At 50.7% G+C, this 19,610-nt stretch overlaps 1 protein-coding gene and 1 pseudogene across 6 annotated transcripts in view; one reads left to right on the top strand and one right to left on the bottom strand.

The window, feature by feature from the left end:
- Positions 1-512: 512 nt before the first annotated feature.
- RFFL (ring finger and FYVE like domain containing E3 ubiquitin protein ligase) overlaps positions 513-19,610 on the bottom strand; it is a 66,211-nt gene continuing 47,113 nt past the window's right edge. For 5 of the 6 annotated variants that reach the window (XM_004747104.2, XM_004747106.3, XM_004747105.3 and 2 more), the window contains exons 2-7: positions 19,105-19,292; positions 10,765-11,175; positions 7,785-7,868; positions 6,641-6,851; positions 5,356-5,379; positions 513-3,132 (exon numbers count right to left, since the gene is read on the bottom strand). In XM_004747104.2, the coding sequence (XP_004747161.1) occupies positions 2,951-3,132; positions 5,356-5,379; positions 6,641-6,851; positions 7,785-7,868; positions 10,765-11,175; positions 19,105-19,284 (1,092 nt within the window). In that variant the 5' untranslated portion in view covers positions 19,285-19,292 and the 3' untranslated portion in view covers positions 513-2,950. The remainder of the gene's footprint in view (positions 3,133-5,355; positions 5,380-6,640; positions 6,852-7,784; positions 7,869-10,764; positions 11,176-19,104; positions 19,293-19,610) is intronic. The other variant, XM_013053594.2, reaches the window with a different exon arrangement.
- Positions 14,087-14,289, top strand: LOC123389184 (annotated as a pseudogene).

Below are 19,610 nucleotides of genomic sequence, written 5' to 3'. Positions count from 1 at the left end.
AAGGCAGATCTACACATAATCTAGCTCTCCCCACACAGGCCTGTGCCACACAGCTGGGCTGGGTCAACCTCTGAGCCACACCAACTGTACAGCTGTATCCAGAAGCTTCCATCCCTGGGGTTACCTGAAGACTTAACTGAGCACATTGGCTCTCCTCAGATTCCTTTCTACCCACATCTCTAAGGCCCATCTCTACAAGGTCAGTGTCAATGTCTGGTCTCCCTCGGTATTTCTTCCTTAATGCTAAAGCTGGTCCTTTTCGCTACACAGCTCCCATCCTCTTCTAGGCTGTTCCGTGGCAGCTCCCACATACTAGTTGTGAGATCTTGAACAAGTCAGAACACTGTTGAACTTCATTTCCTCATCTGTTGAACAGGAATATCCACATGGCCACCTGGCCCAGGCACCTCCACAAGTAACGCAGTCGTCTCAAGAGCCTGGGATCAGCCTGTGGTCCCTCAGCTCTGTTGCAGTCTTGACCTCTGGTGTCCTCCCACCAGATCAGACAGGTATCTCCAGTGAAATTTTATTATAAAATTATAAAGCAGAGCTCTGTAACAAAAAATACACATCTGGGTTTGCTTTAACACCCACGTAAGTCTGAGAATCTTAATATAAGCCACTTGAAATAACACATTCACATCTGAAAGATTGAACAAATTTATACAATATATATTGTGCAAGGACTCCTGCACAGCTTCTGGGTACGAGCTTGGATCCAGCTATTCCAGGGTACTGAGAACCAGTCAGCTCTCCCAAGTCTTAACAAAACGATCACAGCCAAAGCTATGGAATAATTGGAAGAATTAAGATGTTTCATGATAATTAAGACCAAGGATCCATGAGGGGCAAGGGAGAGCACTTGGAGATAAAAATCAAGTTTTCTACCTAGATTAGATAGTAACTGAAATGGGATCTTGAAATTCCCAGCCTTTATTTGGTGTAATAATGATGAACAACAAATCAGGGTGGTTTGACATCTTTTTTCCTGAATGGAAACCTTCACCAAGATCAAAAGACTTAAAGGCAAGTTCTTTCTCCAGAATGAGCAAATGATAGCAGTTCTAATTCTTACTGAGGTTACTAACCAACCTTCAGGATATTATTTTTAACCTCTGTCTAGGAGGGAATGTGGGAGGTAGGGAGAGGTAAGGCCTCAGCAGTGAAAGCAAGTTTTAAGTAGGGAGAGAGCCAGCTTCTGCCCTGAAGTTATTGCTAGATTGTAACTAAGTTGCATATATATGTGTATATATACACACACACCTGTTACAGTGGAATGAGAAGCAGCTGAATCCTCTGCTAAACTGGCAGGCATTGTAAACGGTAGTAGGTACTGTCCAGCAGAAGAGTGAAAGGTCCTCATCGCAGACCTCTCTCTTGAATACCCCGATTCCTACAAAGGCTGTCCCAGAATCAGATCATCCGGGACTTGGCGTAATGTCAAGGTAAGTGGCCCAGTGTGCAACTGACAACTGCTTTATGAAATAATTTCATTCTTCCGAAGGGGAATAGTGGTTGGTGGGGGGAGGCCTAAGGATGTCTGTACCAATAAGCAGGTCCCCTTGGAGGTTTCCCACTGTTTCCAAAGTCCTGACTGCTTCCAGTCTGTGAGAACTTGACTGCACAGCAGGGGGAGAGGGTAGCAGGTGGTCTGCTAAGGCCTTCTGGAGCTTAAGGGTTGTGTAGTTCACCCCCCGAATGGCAGCACGCACAGCTCTTCTGATAGCACATGTTCTTGGCCTTGCTGCTCCAGCAAACTTAAGCCCTTTGGCTCTTCCAGTGGTAGACCCACCCTAAGAGGGCTCGAGAATATGCTTCTTCTAGACCTCCCCTCAAATCAGTAGGCTCAGGAAGGAAATGGGAGCAGGGAGTCCCCGCTAACCTAGGGAATCAAGACTTGCAGCTGTCTGCCCCAGGGTTGAATCCAGTCCCATTCAGTATCTTCCAATACCCCTTAGGTGTTCAGTTTCAGTCTCCAGGAACTTCGTGAGAAGTGTGGCTAGAGAAGAGCAAGGCTCTTTGCCTTAGTCTCTCTGTCTTAGTGAGACCATGTTTAAAAACCTCCATGGAAGAGGGACTTCATTCCCAGGGGAAAGTGGTTTGCAATTCCTTTGTGTTAGAGAAGTCAAAATTAAGCAGTTTCCACCTAAAACTTTCCCTTTTCTCGTAAACTAAAATCAAGGGTGGCACACAGGCTCTAAGAGCACCAGAGCTTGATGCCCATGCCATCTCACACACACAGACTTAAACTTCCCTGCAGATGCTTTGCTGCCTCCCAAGGTTCAGTCAGGAGACTCCTCGCTTCCAATCCCAGCACTTCAGGAAGCAACTCTAAATGACTTTGCAATTTTCCAATAGCATTTGTGTTTCATTTCTCACCAGAGAAAAAGTTTACTGGTCCAGATTTAGTCCTAAGGAGGATCACTATTGGTCTGGTAAGCTAACATCTTTTTGGTCTGAAGAAAAAAATTTTAGGCAATGTAGCAAGAGACTAGCAAAGCTGGTAAAGCACAGAAAGCCAGAGACCAGAAATAAACCCAAATGTGCTGGGGAGGAAGAGAACCATTTCTACCAGGACCTCTGATGGCTGGAACACAGGTGGCTCAGGGATGGCCGGGGTACAGGGGGAAGGGGGAAACTGTTAGGTTTACAGAGGAAGAGAGGAAAATCTGGTCCAAGTTCTGGAAAATCCTCTCTTCATCAATTACCATCATTACCCCAAGATCACTGGAACAGGGACTTGCCCACGCGATCTGTACCAGCTCCCACGGGCCTTGGGGTTCGCCAGCCAAGAGGTGCGCCGCCGAGGTGGGACAGGCATGCCCAGAGGTGACTGCATCTTTGCTTGCAGATTCTCTTGTTAGCCTGCCCCTCTGCAAGCTGGTCATTCTGGAGCCCAGACCCTTCCAGCTCTGTCCCTGTAAGGCACTGAAGAAGCTGGCACCAGCCCTCAGGATCTGAAGACGTGCACGGCTCGGATCACATACTGCCGACAGATGGGACACTCATTCATGCGCTTGCCGCACTTGGTGCAGGTGACCATGTGACCGCACTCCAGCAAGACACAGTCAATGGGCGAGTCCATGCAGATCCTGCACAGGTTCTCCTCCACGCTGGGCGGCACTGCTCCACCTGGCAGGGGCGGGGGGCGGTGGGGAGAGGAGACAATGCAGGGGGCAGCAGGGGGACAGAGAGAAGGGGCATGCTGAGGGTGTGCTGAGGACACCCCAAATCCACACACTGCCCTCAGCTAGAACTCCAGAAACCAGTCCCATCTCTCCTGGCCGGGCTGCAGATGTGGACAATAAAGTACTTGGAGATCAAATACAACCCAGAAGAGGACAGCTAAATAAGGCAAAGTCCTCAAAGCTTCAAAGAGTTTTCAGACAGTTGCGGCTGTAATATGGTGAGTAAGTGGCACTTAGGGACTCATTATCCCCCGAGGCCTAACATGCTGAAAAGATAAAAACTGGTTCCAAAAAGTGTGATACAATCGGAACTGTAGTGAATGGTTCTTGAAGGATTGCAAGGCTTCTCAGTAAACATATACCCAGCTGAATACAGCCAAGGATCTTGGGGGCTCCCTGGGCTGTCCCCCAGCCTTCCCCAGGGCTTCCTCTGAGGAGGCTGCCTAGCAGAAGAGCCCAGCAGAGATCACAGCTCCCTCTTCTGTGCTCCCCCCACACCAGCTTCTCAACATGGGATTAAAATGTCTTAACTACTGAGCTCCCCCATGACTCTGCGAGCTCCTTAATTCAACCAATTTGCTTGATTTCTGCAACTATATACTTAGCATTTGTTAGATGCTCTGAGGTCAGATCTTCCTCTTTGAATCTCTAAAATGCCCATCATGTGGTATATGTTCTCAAAATGTCTGATAAATGAACATCTCTCAAGGGAGTCCTAACAGCTCACATATGTGGAAATCTGTGCCAGGCAGGGTCCTAAGAGTTTCGCATATTAAACTCTTTGAATCCTTGTGAAAACTATGAAGTAGGTACCTTATAGATGAGGCCCCTGAGGCCAAGGAGTTAAGTGGCTGGCCCATGGACACACAGCTGCTAAGCAGAGCCAGGATTTGAATCCAGGCAGGCCTTCTAGGCAAGTGGCCTGAGGATAGGGACTATCAAATTAGTATTAACTGCCCAGTGCACAGAATTCTCAATAACTTCTGGCTGGCTTATGTGAGCAAGGAGGTACAGAACATCTGGCCCACTAAAGTATGATACTTTAGTGCAAACACAGAAGAACCTTCATGTCCAAAAACCTAGCCACCCCTAGCATGTTTTAAATGGTAGCCTGAAGCCCCAGGTGGGGCTCCATGCTCAGTGCAGACTCGGCTTGAGATTCTCTCCCTCTCCCTCTGCCCCTCCCTCTGCCCTGCGTGTACATGCATGTGCGCCCTCGCTCGCTTGCTCTGTCTGTCTCGTCTAAAAATAGTAAAATCTTTAAATGGTAGCCTGAACCAGGGAGCCATAAGTAGGGAACTGGTTTCATACCAGTCACCTGTCCCACTCCACAGGGGAATTCTCTGTCCTCTGCTGTTCGGCACTTTCTCCTACTTCCTGGACTCTTCAGAAAGTCAGCACTTAGGGGAGGCTTCAGGATTTATCAGCTGGAAGACTCTGTCCCATTCTGAGCAAAAGACCATTTTGCCAAATAACAAACTTGGAGTCTTCTGAAAGTTTTAAAATGGTTTACAGGCCCCCAACACTACTCTGAGGACATTCTTTCTCGGGGGAAGAGCTCACAACCATATAGCCTTGAGGCTTTCAAAAAGAAATGAGGCCTAGATCCAGCTGGATGCCTGCAGTGCGTCCTGGGGCCCCTGAAGCTCCCATGGTGGTCTCGAGCACACAGGTGGGGGTGTAGCAGCTGAGGTGGTAGATGCGCCTTGTGCCCAGAGAGCACACAAGTGATCCCTTTCCTATTCAGTCCCCAGAGCAGCTCTAGCCACCACCCAGACCTTCTCAGAATGACAATAGAGTGAAAACCATAGGGGAAGGAGTGCCATAGCAGCAGAGGTATGAAAAATGAACTGAAGGTCACACATGCCACCACTCACTTTGTTAAATATTTTACAAATGCTTGCTCCTGAGCTCTGGCAACCCAAAGACCTGCAAATCAATCTGCCCCTGGGTCTGCTGCCACTCTTCACCCTTCCCAGCAAGGTGAGAATGAGAATTTTTAAAGATGCTGAGAAGCCCTGCTTCCCTGTACATTTCCCCCAGTTCTCTCTGTGGATGCCAGTATGCTCAGAATTCTTAGACTGCTGAGAGGAAGCAGGGTTGGCAGAAGGGAAAGACACAAGAGCTCAGAGCCTGAGCACGGTCCCAAGCAGAAGCAACTACGTACCGTTTTGGTCTTCAGCACCACACACTGAAAAAGGAAAGAGAAAGAAGAGGTAAGGAAAGTCTCCAACCAGCCTAACTTTTACAGTCGGACTGCTTCCCTGCTTGGGAACCAGGCTGGCCAAGAGCCCAGCCAGATGCCTGCCCTCGTCTCCCGTGCTGACTGCTCACACACAGCCTGTGCTGATATTTCGGGTCTGCTCTTAGAAAAAGGGACTCCACCAGCTCACATGAACAACACTGCCAAGTGGGCAGTACCGTATGGGCACGGTACCCTTCTCTGTCACTTGAAGCCCATATTAAAGGCAACAAGAAAGGAACTGTCTGTTCCAGTCAGCTAAGAAGTTGGGATGAAGTTCCCAGGTGGGGCCATGTCCTGTTCCCTAGGACCTCATAACTCTGGAGATCCTGGGGACAACCCAAAGGGAAAAGTGAGTCCGTGACTAGAGGACTGGTAAGACATCGTCAACTCTGATGAACCAGTGGAATAGGAGAGCCTGAAATCGTACTTCAACCATTAAAGTTAAACACACCCCTCTTCTGTAGAACTTCTCTGCCTTTACTATCTACCATAGAGACCTAGTTTCTCCCCCCAAACTTATTTAACCACAAACCCAGAATCTTACTGGGCATCGCCAGAAAATGACACCGTGTCGAATGCTTTGGGAAACGACCATAGGGAAAGCCCAGGCTCAGGCAGCATATCTGTATTTCCCTTGTACCATGGGTTCACTTCCTCGTCCCCCAGCTGTTGAGAACAGCATTGCTGTGGTGCTAGCGGTTATGGCGGGATGGCACGAGGTAGGAAAGGCTATGGATTTAGTCCAGGAAATCTTCAGTGCAAACCCGGGCTCTACAATAAAAGGGTAATGCTAGGGGCGCCTGGGTGGCTCAGTTACTTAAGTGTCCACTCTTGGTTTCAGCTCAGGTCATGAGCCCCGTGTTGGGCTCCACATTCAGCAAGGAGTCTGCTCAAGATCTTTTCCCTCTGCCCCTCCCCCTACTCATGCTCATATTCTCTCTCTCCCTCAAATCTTAAAAAAAAAAAAAAAAAAAAAAAAAAACCAAAAAACTGCTAATAATGCCTATTTCACAGGCAGCGCTGAGGACTGAATAAAATATTTACGGAGCTTAGCCCGGTCCCAGCATTCAACTTCAAACGGCAGCTATTATTAGCCGGTGCCAGGGTGGAAGGTGACTGCTTGCTCGGCCAAAAGCACAGAAACCTAGTCAGGGCGATGCTGCCATGCTGCAGAGCGACAGCAAGCGCCGCCTGGGCAGCGCCTCACCCAGGTGCTGGAGCCCCTTCTGGTCCTTGTACAGCCTCGTCACCCTCTCCATCAGCTCCCACTTCTCGCAGCAGCCCTTGTAGTTGACGAAGTTGCGCGCCAGGATCTCTTTCAGCTGCCGCACGGTCAGACCTTCGATGTCCTCCAGGTCGGTCAGGTCAGACAGGGAGGCCCTCCGGCCCGGGACGAAGCTGTCCTCTGAGTCGACAGACTGCAATGGCAACGGTGGGATTTGTGGGCTCAGCTTCCCCGTCCCAAGCTCTCTCTCCGAGGACCCCAGAGCATTCCCCAGGCCGTGCCTGAGGGGACTGACCTCAAGAAGAGCAGGAGTAGAGGCAGGAAGAAACCCGGCGCGGCGCTCTGCAGAGCCGATGAGACCACAGTCTCTTCCTGACCCGTGGGCCTGGGCTCGGGCACAGCCAGCCCCCAACCAACCGATCGGTGTGACGAGTAGAAGGGGCACCAGTGTGAGTCCCATGGCCCTGATTTTGACTCCTCCTCGGACTGATGCTAAACACTACGGAGTTTAGCCTATCCACACATCCATACAGGAGACCTGGCAGTACTGCTGCACTAGGTCCCTAAGGACTGAATGTAGCAGCGCAAGAAGCCAACGAGCATGGTGCTGGCCTCTCCTCTCCTTCTGGACAGACTTCTGCTTCCCTGTGGGAGCGCTCCTCTGTACGCACCCTCGACCATGGCTTCGCCGCCCCGCTGGCAGCAGCATCTGACTGCCCTACCGTGGCTGAGGCCCAACTCCCACTCAGTCTTCCTCCTGATTTTCTGACCTCTTTCCCCTGACGATGACTATTGTGTGCTAGCAGCAGGACAAGATTTGCACAGCAGCACCAGGAGCTTGCCCTGTGGCAGCTTACAGCAAGTCAAGACCCTAGAAACTAAGGGGCCATGAGGCTCCCTGGTCTCCACTATGAGCTCACCACTCTGCCCTAATGATTGACAGCTTCAGAGGTTAATGTGGAAAGCTAACACTAAGCCCCACCCCTGAAAGCAGAACTGAATGTAGGGCTGTGACCACACACTGATTCTTCACCACCTCTGAGTCTGCTGCAAGGGGCCTATTCACAGCCTAATACCAGCAGAGAAAGAGCAAACGCAAAGGCGCAGACCGGAGCAGAGGCCCCACCTGGGTCTCCTCCTCAGCAGGTGCTCTGGCTGTGCTCTCCAGGTAGACAGGTTCCTCTTGGTCCTGAGACACATGGCCATTGGCCTGTGGGAAGAGAAAGGTGCCATCACATGCACAGAGATGCCCCAGAGATTCACACAGTGTGGGCCTCTGCCCAGCTCATTCCACATCCAAACATGTTCCCATCTCCCCAGGAATCTGGTGTCTCAAACAACAGCATTACAGAAGCCTGCTCCTTAATACTGACTTTGTTGGGCAGAGACACAACACAAACATTTCAACTCTAAAACAAGAAGGTCGCTAACTGCGCTCCCCACCAGAACGGCATGAGCAGCCAGTCACGGTCCGTGTGTTCTCAGCTCGAGCAGTCGGGAGCGAGAGGTAGAGCACAGATGCATGCCACTGCGGGACTGCTCTCAAACTGCCATCCGGGTTCTCCTGGACATTGAGCCCAGACCGCCCTCCCTGTAACTCCCACCCACCGTCCTGGGCTCTGCCCCTATCAGTGATGTCCACTATTTTCTTAGAGTGTCCATACCATGTCTTCCTGCCTCCACGCTACATCTCCCTGGATTCCCTGAGACATTTCTCAGACCCTCACCACTCTGCTCCCTCTCCTGCACCCAGTCACTACTCTTACATTCTAGAAATGGCTCCAATCAGCAGTGCGCACTAAGAACTGTCTTGAAACCTGATTAAAAATATATATATATTTTAACGCACGTAAGAATCTATTAGTCTAAAACTATAAAGACATAGACATCTTACACTTAAGGAGTTTAGAATTTTACCTTCTCAAAAGTTTTGCCAAATAGTAGTTCAAACTGTGAGCCTCCTCATCCCATTACCATTTAAGCCACAAACCTCTTCACTAGACCCTTTTAATCTCTTCTTTACCCTCCAGGTAAAGGGTCTGGTGTGAGCCCGCAGCAAAGACGTGTCTGAGCTCACAGGCCTTTTCTCTAGATTCTCAGAACACCAATAAAGGAACAGTACAGGAAACCAGTCATCTGTGGCCCCAACCACTCAGCCCATATTAGGATGCCTAACACAGAGCTGGTCAAGAAGAGGCAAATAATGACAAAGGAAATGACACAGAAATCCCCACCATCATCCACAATGCCAAGTGGTGAGAAGAGCACATAGAGCGTACATGTATGCGGGTGCATCCAAGTGTCCTCGTCAACTCCTCTAGTTTCCCTTTAGCTTTAGCAAGACGACGCACCCACCAGTAGTACCCCAGGTGTCGCCCTGGAGTTACCAAGTCTCTGCGAGTCTAACCTGTTCCTAAGCAGACGGCTTCTGTAAGTCCTTTTCTTCCCAAGAAGGGGAAACCGGATCTCCCACTACAAAGCATACTCTTGTCTCTTCAGTTGGCCCACTGGCTAAATTAAAATCCTTCAAATTGTATCTGCCCAAAATTTTGCTTATTCCACCCACCTCCTTCCCTAGCAACCACTGCCAGGACACCAGGGGTCAGGGAAAGAAATCTGGGGGAGCAGGCGCCCCGGGCTGATGTGCATCCTAGGTGCGGGTAGCCTGCGCAGGCCACTTGACCTCCCCAGGCCTGCTCTCCTGGCTTGACAAATGCAGATCTCACCAGCACGGATGCAAGCAGGCACCAAGGCCCTCTGAAAGTACCATGGAAGGACCCGATGAGATCTGGCGTATGTATGCATGGGACCTATAGGCGCAGTCTGGAATCTCTGGTGAGCAACAGAAGTTTCGAACCCACTGCTTTCATTGAAAAATCCACCAGACGGTTCTTAAGGGAAAAACAATTTCCTCAAGTTACTCCTTGGGCTCCCCAAAAGCAGAGGGGAGTGCTCCACCGCTCTGAGGCAGGGACACTGCATAGGAGGCAGACAGAGCCAAGGGTCAGGAAGAGTTCACCTGGGGCTGGGAGACAGCACAGCACAGGTGCCCAGGGAGCTGACAAGTCCCCACAGGTGAAGGACGCATCGCCCTGGCCTTTTATGCCTCCGCGCCCACCAGAGCTGAATGAATCAGGGGCCCAGTCCTGACAAGGGAGGGGTCATAAGCCAGAGGCAGCAGCCAGCCATGGCATGCAGGGGAGTGGACAACACTAGGTAGGGCAGTGCCAGCTGGAAGGAGCTCACAGCTTTTCAGACCTGCTGCCCCACAGGCCTGCCCTCCTGAGGGCCTGGCAGCAGCCAAAGTGCCCCGGGGCTACTGACCCTGGTTCAGTGCTGAAGGCTCAGAGTTGGCCCAAGGCCACCAAACAGCAACAGACTGGATGTGAAAACCAGATCCTCGAGGTCCGAATGCCCCGGCCACAGCCCAAGCCGTATATGCTGGAGGGTCACCGAGGCACTGAAGTCTGTCTGCGGGATGCCATCAGTCCTCACACACTGCGTACGTCTCTCGGTCTCTCTCAAACCCGAAAGCTGGTTTGCGCGTCTACTGCCCATTTCATGGGGCCCTTCTGATGGCGCCCACCATTCCGCGCACCCCATGCGCGGCTTCAGCGAACGGGCTGCTCTTCGCTGACCATTCCTGAGGCCCCTGGGACGATGACCAGGCAATTCTCATTCAATGTCATGCCAACCATGACCTGACCCACTCAGCGACCGGCCACAGAAGCCATGCCCCCTGCTCTCCCTTCCCTCCCTCTGTGCCCTGTGTCCGTTACAGAGGACCACAGCAAAGGTAAGCAGGAGGCCAGCCTGAACAGAACAAATCTGGAAAGTAGACATGGGTTTTCTCAAAATATTTCTGGAATGGGGAGTTTAAAAAAATGACTAGCTGGGATAGGTTCGTATCAAAAACATACAGAAACCACAAAAATACCTGGTACCGTGCATGATCATCTCTGGGAAAAAAAAAACCAAATAGGCCCAGAAGACATTTCCTGCATCAGGAGGCAAAAGGGCCTCACATAATCAAGACGCTTACCCCACCCCCCCGAATGCAGGCAGGGGAGCCAGCTGAGCCGGCACAGCGGCAGGGACGGGCGTACCTGCTGGCTTTCCTGAGCCTGGGCGGGGAACACAGAGGTGGCTTGTGCAGGCGAAGAGGGGAGTCTCGCCGAGGTAGGAGGTACTGTGCTGGCCTGAGGCTGCGTCCGGAAGGCCTGGTGCTCGGGGAAGTCCGGGGACAGGGTGGGGGCGCGAGTCCTGCCCTCCTGAGAGATTACAGGCTGCTGACCAAGCACCAGGAGCACCAGCTCCTCTTTCTCCCGGCACATTTCGGTAGAGACGTCATGGAGGCTGAGATAGTCCCTCAGGTCCTTCACCTTCATCTTCATGAGCTCCTCCCGCTGAAAGGCCGTGGCTCGGACTCGCTGGCAGAGGAGGCAGAGGCGGGGCCCGTTCCCCACTTGGCTCGAACAGGTCATGCAGAAATTTTTCTTGCAGTCGAGGCAGGTCTGCTGCTTAGACCAAGAGGCAGAGGAAACCATGTCAGACTGAGAACAAGTCAGAGTAGGAGGGGGGCTCAGTGCTGCCGTGCCTGGCAAGACTCCCCCGATCACTCCTGTGGGTACGAAGCTACCTCCTGTATGTCAGGGTGCAGCCTGCCTCGACTTCAGGTTCAGCACTACTATATTCAGTGTTCCACTGAGACTTATTCTTTCCTTGCCGAGTAACAGATGCTATTAATTATGACTACTAGCTTTAGAATCTAAAAAGCCCATATTTTCACTTAGTCTCCCTCCTATTTTTAACGTAATTTTTTTTTTTAGATTTTTTATTTATTTGACAGAGAGATCACAAGTAGGCAGAGAGGCAGGCAGAGAGAGAGAGCGGGAAGCAGGCTCCCCGCTGAGCAGAGAGCCCGATACAGGGTTCGATCCCAGGACCTTGAGATCATGACCTGAGCCGAAGGCAGACACTTTAACCCACTGAGCCACCCAGGCGCCCCTCCTTCCCTTTTTTTTTTACGGTGTCACCTTAGGTGTATAAGTTAGCCTATCTGGCCCTCAGTTTCCTCATCTGTAAGATGGGGGTGATGACAGTACCTACCTTAGGAATGCCATACAGTTAAGAGGCCATGCATTTAGCGTATGTGACACATGATTTCTTCAGTAAAGTATTAACTCTTTTCATTATTATTGCTAGGGAATGAGAGCTAATTTGGAGAGCCAGTATTCAAATCCTGAACTATGATTCCTTCTACTTTATTGCTGAGAAAAGAAAGAAAATGTGTGGGACGCCTGGGTGGCTCAGTTGGTTGGGCAGCTGCCTTCGGCTCAGGTCATGATCCCAGCGTCCTGGGATCGAGTCCCACATCGGGCTCCTTGTTCGGCTGGGAGCCTGCTTCTCCCTCTGCCTCTGCTGCCACTCTGTCTGCCTGTGCTCGCTTGCACGTGCTCTCTCTCTCCCTCTCTCTGGCAAATAAATAAATAAAATCTTTTAAAAAAAAAAAAAGCAAATGCGTAAGTACAGTGGTGGTTATTATTAATATTGTTGATTAAATTTATTGAGAGGCTACTCTTTCCTAGAGCTTGTCATTTAACTTTCAAAGCAACCCCACAAAGTATTATTCTATCACTGTATCATGTATTAATGTACACCAACACTAATAATTAGTAATGTGCCTCCCTGTTGCACAGACACAGCAAACGCAGCCTAGAGAGATGAAGCATCACACTCAAGGGCGGGCAGGAAACAGCAGAGCTGGGGTTCACACTCAAAGCCTGTCCCTGTGGAATGCCCACAGTCAAGCCCTTTCCAGCAGGCCACATTGCCTGACTCAGCCCCGTCCAAGCCAACGGACAGCAGGACCCAGCCCAAGGTCCCGCCCGGAATCCCATCCACAGAGGCAGTGCCCAGGCTCCCCACCCCAGGAAGGCCCACTCGGAGTGCTGGGAATCCAGTGGCACATGAGAGCATATCCAAGACAAATACTCAGACACCTAAGGCGGGGGGACTGGAAGAAAAGAAGGGAGCCTCTGGACACGACCAGGGAGCTCTCGTTTGTGCAAGCAGTGTCTTAGCCGCACAACAAGAGCACGCAGGAGGCAGGCTGTACCTCAACAGCAGACACCACATCACACGAAAGCTCACTCAACTCACAGGAAGCAAATCCTCAGCCTCTCGTGCCCCAGGCTGAGCCAGCACAGTGACATGGGACTGAGCTCTGCTCTGGCCAAGAGCAGGCCGCACTCCCACAGCAGAGGTGATTCCTGGGCACACTGGGATGGTCCCAGGAGCACACCCACTAGTCCGTTAAAGAAATGATCTTTTCAGGGGCGCCTGGGTGGCTCAGTGTATTAATCCGCTGCCTTCGGCTCAGGTCATGATCTCAGGGTCCTGGGATCGAGTCCCACATCGGGCTCTCTGCTCAGCAGGGAGCCTGCTTCCCTCTCTCTCTCTCTCTTTGCCTGCCTCTCTGCCTACTTGTGATCTCTTTCTGTCAAATAAATAAATAAATAAATCTTTAAAAATTAATAAATAAATAAATGAACTTTTCAGCCTCCAGTGACTTGAGCGTTAACCTATTTCTCCCCCTCCCTTCTAAATATAGAAAGCTGAATGCAAACTAACAAGAATGCCAGCGAGACTGAGGTTCTCAGGGTTGTGATCAGACTTGCGTGTGGGCTGGAGAAGTCCGCACAGCTGAGGCAGCGGTGCCTGGTTCTGCACAAGCTTCCTGCACATCGGAGGGAAACGGCAGAAGGTTCACCACCCAGGTCTGACTATGAATACTTTTTTTTTTTTTTGAATATTTTATTTATTTATTTGGCAGAGACAGAGATCACAAATAGGCAGAGAAGCAGGCAGAGAGAGAGAGAAGAGGGGGAAGGAGGATCCCCACTGAGCAGAGAGCCCAATATAGGGCTCGATCCCAGGACCCTGAGATCATGACCTGAGCCGAAGGCAGAGACTTAACCCCTGAGCCACCCAGGCGCCCCTCTGACTACGAATACTTAACGGCATTTCGAGAGGACATGTATCAAGCTCCCTCACTCTCTACAGTTACAACCAGATCATAAAATGGTCAGGGGCCGACTTAAAAGGACGCATGGGGCCCGAGCCTCATAGCGGTTCTGGGACCTGGAGCCACTAGGGTGGAAAATGGGATGTTTTGGGGTCTCGGGGGTTCATTTCTATCTAAAGCTTTTCTATTGGGAAAGGAAATGTGTTCAGGATGGCAAAGTACACTGAAGAGGCTTCAGTGTCAGACGCTGTAGGGCCTGACCTGGAAAAGGACTTAAGTCTGTGCAGTCTGACAATACCTAGCCTGACACAATGAGAAAGCCCTGAGTTGGTGAGGGATGCCACAGATTCCGTTTGGAGGCATCGTTGAGCTTGCCAAGTAGACACCATGAGCAAAAAGCTCACCCTCCTGAGTTGAAAATATTTATGAGCAAGAAATTATCATTGAAATTAAATGGTGGCAGACATGTCCAAGGAATACTGTGGGGCTTCGATCCATTTATGAATCTTGTGATAGACGAATGTGTGGAGATGGCAACAATAGTGGAATGGTGGTAGTATGAGGAAACAGTATGATCCCGTTAGAAGCCGTGGAACGAGCATAAACAATGGCTGTGTTCATCAGAAGAATCAACTGCTTCCACATGTCTCCCCTCTCCATAGTACCTGTCTCACTACAATATAAAATTCAGGTCATGTGCATTCTCATACTGAATTTTTTTGTTAAATAAACTTCCATAATAGTAAAAAAAAAAAAAAAAAAAAGTCTGCGTGGCTCAATCAGCCAGATCTGAACAACTCTCTAGTCTTCCTTCAAACTTGGACAGCTCACTGGAGGCAGGACCAGAACAGAGAGGCGGCAACCCAGCTTCTCAGCATCTCCAGCTCACCCCAGCTCACCGGGGCCTCTGGAGTCAGCCTCTGGAGTCAGCAGGCATCTGCACCACCCCCTCAAGGACTAGGACTGCGCTCCAGGCTGAAATCCCAGTCTGCAGAGGCAGGACGGGACAAAGGAGAAGCCAGCTGTCAACACATGTGGGCAGAATGAGCGAAGGAAAGGCGTCTGTCTAAACTGGAGCAAACTGTGCACACGACTGAGGAAGCTGGTGGCCTGAAAGATGCACTGGCAAAGCTGACAGGCCTGCAAACGCACCAAGAGGACAGACAGCCCTCCAGCAGCAAACACTTGCACCTCTTTCAGGGATGGCCCTGGGCAGGCTCTCCTTTGCTCCCCTGCCCTTCCCTCACTCCTACCCCCGCCCCACATAAACTCCCCAGGGCAGGCCAGCCTCCCTCTAGGCCAGCCTTCCTGCAGCCCAGGGAGGAGAGGGCCAGCGTGAGGAGTGGCAGTTAGGATTCGTTGCTGGCCAGCCCCTTTTGAGCTAAGGGAACTCCTGCAAAACAGAGCAACCTCCCAGGGCCTCCAATTTCTCACTGGTCACGTCAGATGGCCAACCCACCTCTCAGGACCCCTGAAAGTATTATGGGACACGATGTGTCTAAATTCTTGGCATAAGGTGGGCACTCACCAAAAAAGGTAACACGGTCACCTTTGACTCCTTTTCCTCCTTTGTCTCCGGAGCTTTTGCCAATGCAGCTCCTTCTCCCTCCCCCCTCTTCTTTCCCCTTCCTCTTTCTTTCCCCTGGGGGGCGTGTTTCAAGACCCCTCCCATGTTTCTCAGCACCACCTCCTCCTCTCCCTCCACCAACTGGTCCAACTAAAGAGGCTGGACACCCTGCCCTCCTCCAAAACTGTCAGGGAACTGCAGGGGGTGTGGGGGGAGTCTTACCAATACAGATGGGGTATTTGGCTTAATCCCAGTCGGTCATTCCCCTCTAAGACTAAAAATGCTAGGAAGGCAGCAGGTACCTCCTCCTTCTGTTCTCTCCAGACAGTCCTTAATGTTATCTGTGGTTTGTACTCAATGAGCACTCAGAAAATAATGACCACAATGGAGAAAGGACAGTGGGTTCCGTGTAATCATTTCCATTCAACCACTTCCAGAAAACATGTTAAAAGCCTGCAGTTGTTATTTGCCAAACCCCAAAGATAAGAATTGCTGATTGACTTCAGCATGAAATTACAAAGGAAAAATTCTCATAGGGAAAAACATCCTTCATATTCACAAAATTCATTGTGAAATAAACAAAATTAATTCGTATTTCCGTGTCAAGAAACTATCATGCCAATAACCATCTTTTACCATTCAAATTAGAACTTTTCTCTTCTTCCCACACCCCAAAAGCTCTTTTTGCTACAGAAGCTTTCTCCTTATCTCTTTTGTTCCTTTGTTCAAAATCTTTCTCAAGCTTCCTCATGGTCTGATGACTACAGGCTCCCTACCACAGCAGTCCTGGCCTCCGCCACCTGATCCCACCTGATCCTACCTTGTTCTGTCCCAACTCTCCCAGGGATCCTGCCCTTGGCCAAACAGGCAATTCACAGTTCCTGAGTACACCTTGCATTTGCCCCACATCTGGTGTCTTCACTTCAGCCACTGCTTTACAGATCAATAAAGGTTCCTTCTTCCAGCTAGAGTTACCTAAAGCCAGCTATGTCTGATTCCCCAGCATTTAATTTATGTAGCTGCTATTAGATCTTTGTAAATGTGGGCCTCCTTACCCACAACCAGGGAGCTCCTGGAGGGAAAGGCCTATCCAGCTCCGTCCACAAAGCTGTGTAATTGTCTAGCTGCTAGCACATCGCTGGTGCTATGAAATCGGGCCTGCACTGAAATCTTCAGCATGGAATTATCAACCACAATGTCATGAAAATAGAAACTCTCCAGCTTACTTCCTCTTTTGCAAATTGTTCTCAACTCAACTGCCCATTCCTTCCTTCCTTCCTTCCTTCCTTCCTTCCTTCCTTTATTTTTATTTAAATGGGGGGAGGGGGGGAAGGAGAGAGAAGCTCAAGCAGGCTCTGTACCCAGCATGGAGCCCACCTTGGGTCCACCGAAATACCCTGAGATCATGACCAGAGCCAAAATGGAGAGTCAGACACTTAAACTGAGCCACCCAGGTGCCCCATCGTTTACCTATAAAACTGTATTATCTACTATGTGTCAGTCACTGCTCTTCTAGACACTGGGGAGAAAGTTGTGAACAGAATCAACAAAACCCCTGTTCTCTGTACCATCTAAAAAGATAGGCAGTCTGCAAACATTTATGTCAGGTGGTAATAGGCACTCTACAGAAAAACAGAGCATCTCTCCACATTTACCCACCCCCCACTCTCTTCTCTGGGGGCAGTTTCCTGGCTCATTCCTTCTTTCTCCTGGCTGAGAAATGTCAAGAACTCCCTTGGTTCTCTCAACATACTTTTCTTCCTTCCTTCCTTTCTCTTTTTCTTTCCTTCCTTCCTTGTGATAGAGAGGCACAAGCGGGGGAGCAGCAGGCAGAGAGGAGGAAGCAGGCTCCCCACTGAGCAGAGAGCCGAATGTGGGGCTCGATCCCAGGACCCTGAGATTATGACCTAAGCCGAAGACAGACACTGAACTGACTGAGCCACCCAGGCGCCCCAACATGCTTTTGAACATGCTCAGCATGCCGGCCTGAGTGTGATCACCATCACTGTCCTCTTCACTCCACAGAGTTCCCCACTCCACACAGTATAAATGATATTTTTTTAAAAAAGGTTCAAACCTACAGCAAATTCACGCTGCCTCATTTAAACAAAGGCCTTTCCTATTCCTTTCATGCCAGGTAGTTTGCCACTTCTTCCAGCCATTGTTCCTACCATTTCTCAGTGTAAAACAATGAAAACAGCAAGATCTTTGACTACCCGACAGACTCCAGATGCACCCGAGGAGTCCTTGAAACGACTACCTTAAGTACGAGAACAATTTCTTCATCTATAAAACAGGAAAAAATCATAGTATATATTTCACTAAGGGTTCAAAGGGAGGAGACATCTGAAATGCCAAGCTCTGTGCCGGGCATGTGATAAGTAGCCCCCGGGCCTCTTCCATCTCCTCTCAGATCTCAAAGCCACCCCCCCATCTTCATCCCTGAGAAGACTGAGGCCATGAGGTACCCAGCTCTCGCTAGTCCCTGCTTTGGCCTCCATCTATGAACTCAAACTTCCAGTCTCAGTGTTACAGGAGTGGCACGGCAGCCGGCCGAACCACAGCCCCCTGCCACCCGCAGTGGCCTCTCTGGTTGTGTCCTCATGGTGACCGGGGCAGCCAAGCACCTATTGACAAAGCCCAGCTACGTGTCCACCCTCACTGCACTACAGCAAGGCGCGAGCAAAATGCCCATCCTCCTCCACCTTGTGGGTACAAGAGGGCGGGTGGTGAGCGCTGCAGGAATTCAGACGTGCTGAATGTCTTCTGCGAGACAGCCGGAGAGTTCAGAGAGCTGAGTTTGAGTCCTAGCTCTGCCATTTAACAGCCAAGGGATCCTGGGCGACGACCTACGTAACCTGAAAAGGAGTTGTTTTTTGATCTCATGTGACATTTATCAGGAACTTGACAAAGACAGTTTCCTTCTTAACTGCTACACTCGAAACCTCAGTGTCTCATATGTACAGCGGGCGTTCAGGGATCCTAAAACGTCCATCACAGAGTTATTGTGAGGCTAAAGTGAAACCAAAAGATCTAAACTGCACACAACAGTCCCTGGCATATAGCACATGGCTTAAAAAGTAGCCTTTCCTCTCACATTTCCCATCATCGCCATCTTAACCTCCCATCTAGGACTGCAGACCTCTCTGTTCTGCAGAAGAATACAGAATGCGGGAACTCCCAGATCGGGGTTCACCCTCAGTCCCAGTCGTGCTTGACCTTGGAGAACGTGCTGCCTCTGGGCACTGGTGCAGGGACGGCCCACATCCACACCCCATTACCCAGCCAGTGACATCCCCCACAGCTCGCCAATCTGGAAACACAGCTGCCGAGCATTTCCCATGAAATCGCTACAGTAAAGGAGCCCCAGTCTCTGTCCCGCTGGGCTCTTGCTGTACCTGAGGTGTCCCCGGCACTGCGTGGGATGCACAGAACAAGTTAATCTGCAGTGAGGCGTTCATGACGACAGCCAATGAAGGGAGTGACCCCACAGCCTGCTGCATTGGTAGCCCAGCTCATGCTCGTCTCATGAGCCTGTGAGATGGGCGTGACTGCTGAACCCCCATTTTAGAGATGGGGAGAAAGAATCTCCAGCAAGGTTAGGTCATAACAGCTAGTAAGCAGTGTAGCTAATGTCTGAATTCAGGCCTGTCTAGCTCTAGATCGATGCTAAGACGCTTTGCTTTTGACTAGCGTTCCTTTAACGCTTTTGTGATAGGAGCAGGTGTGGGTTATCTACCGGCACCTCATGGGCCAAGGCAAGGTGGCAAGCATTACAGAGGGGTCAGTAGGCTTGCCCAAGAGCCTAGGTTGAACCAAGCTTGCCAAGAAGGCCAAGAGGTCAACACTCACCTTCCTGGCCATGTTTGCGAAGTGGGCCCCACAGGCCTTGCAGCTTGGTTCCGAGCCCGTTGGGGAAGGGAAGGAGCTGTACCCAGGGTTGGAGTAGGCCTGTGTCCTGGCTCCCTGTGCCGGTGGGGCCTCCTCAGGCTGTCCATCCAAGCAGAACCAGTTGCAGCAGGTTGCCCACATGATAAAATCTGGTGCGAGGGAGGAAGGGGAGAAAAGCCAGGGTTAAGATACACCTTCACTCCACTCCCCCACTTCGAGAGGGTGCACGGGAGCTGGGGAGCTCAATCCACACCTGCTGCCCAAGTCGGGAGTCGAGGTGAGGACATGTTTTCAGGGGCCACAGATTTCTTGCCACCTCCAGCTTCTCCACAATTGCCACCATTCCCAGGAGGAGAGCACAGACACCTGCTCCACCAGGACAACACGGGCTGCCAAGTTGGCGCACTACCTCTAAAAGGCAGCTGATCCCTGTTTTGGTTTAATCGGAGACCTAACTTCAAATGAAA

The sequence above is a fragment of the Mustela putorius genome, unplaced genomic scaffold, assembly GCF_011764305.1.
Source record: "Mustela putorius furo isolate JIRA1106 unplaced genomic scaffold, ASM1176430v1.1 tig00003962_pilon_pilon_pilon, whole genome shotgun sequence".
Lineage (NCBI taxonomy): Eukaryota > Metazoa > Chordata > Mammalia > Carnivora > Mustelidae > Mustela > Mustela putorius.
Note: the sequence above shows the minus strand (reverse complement) of the source record. Positions and strands in the feature narration are given on the sequence as shown.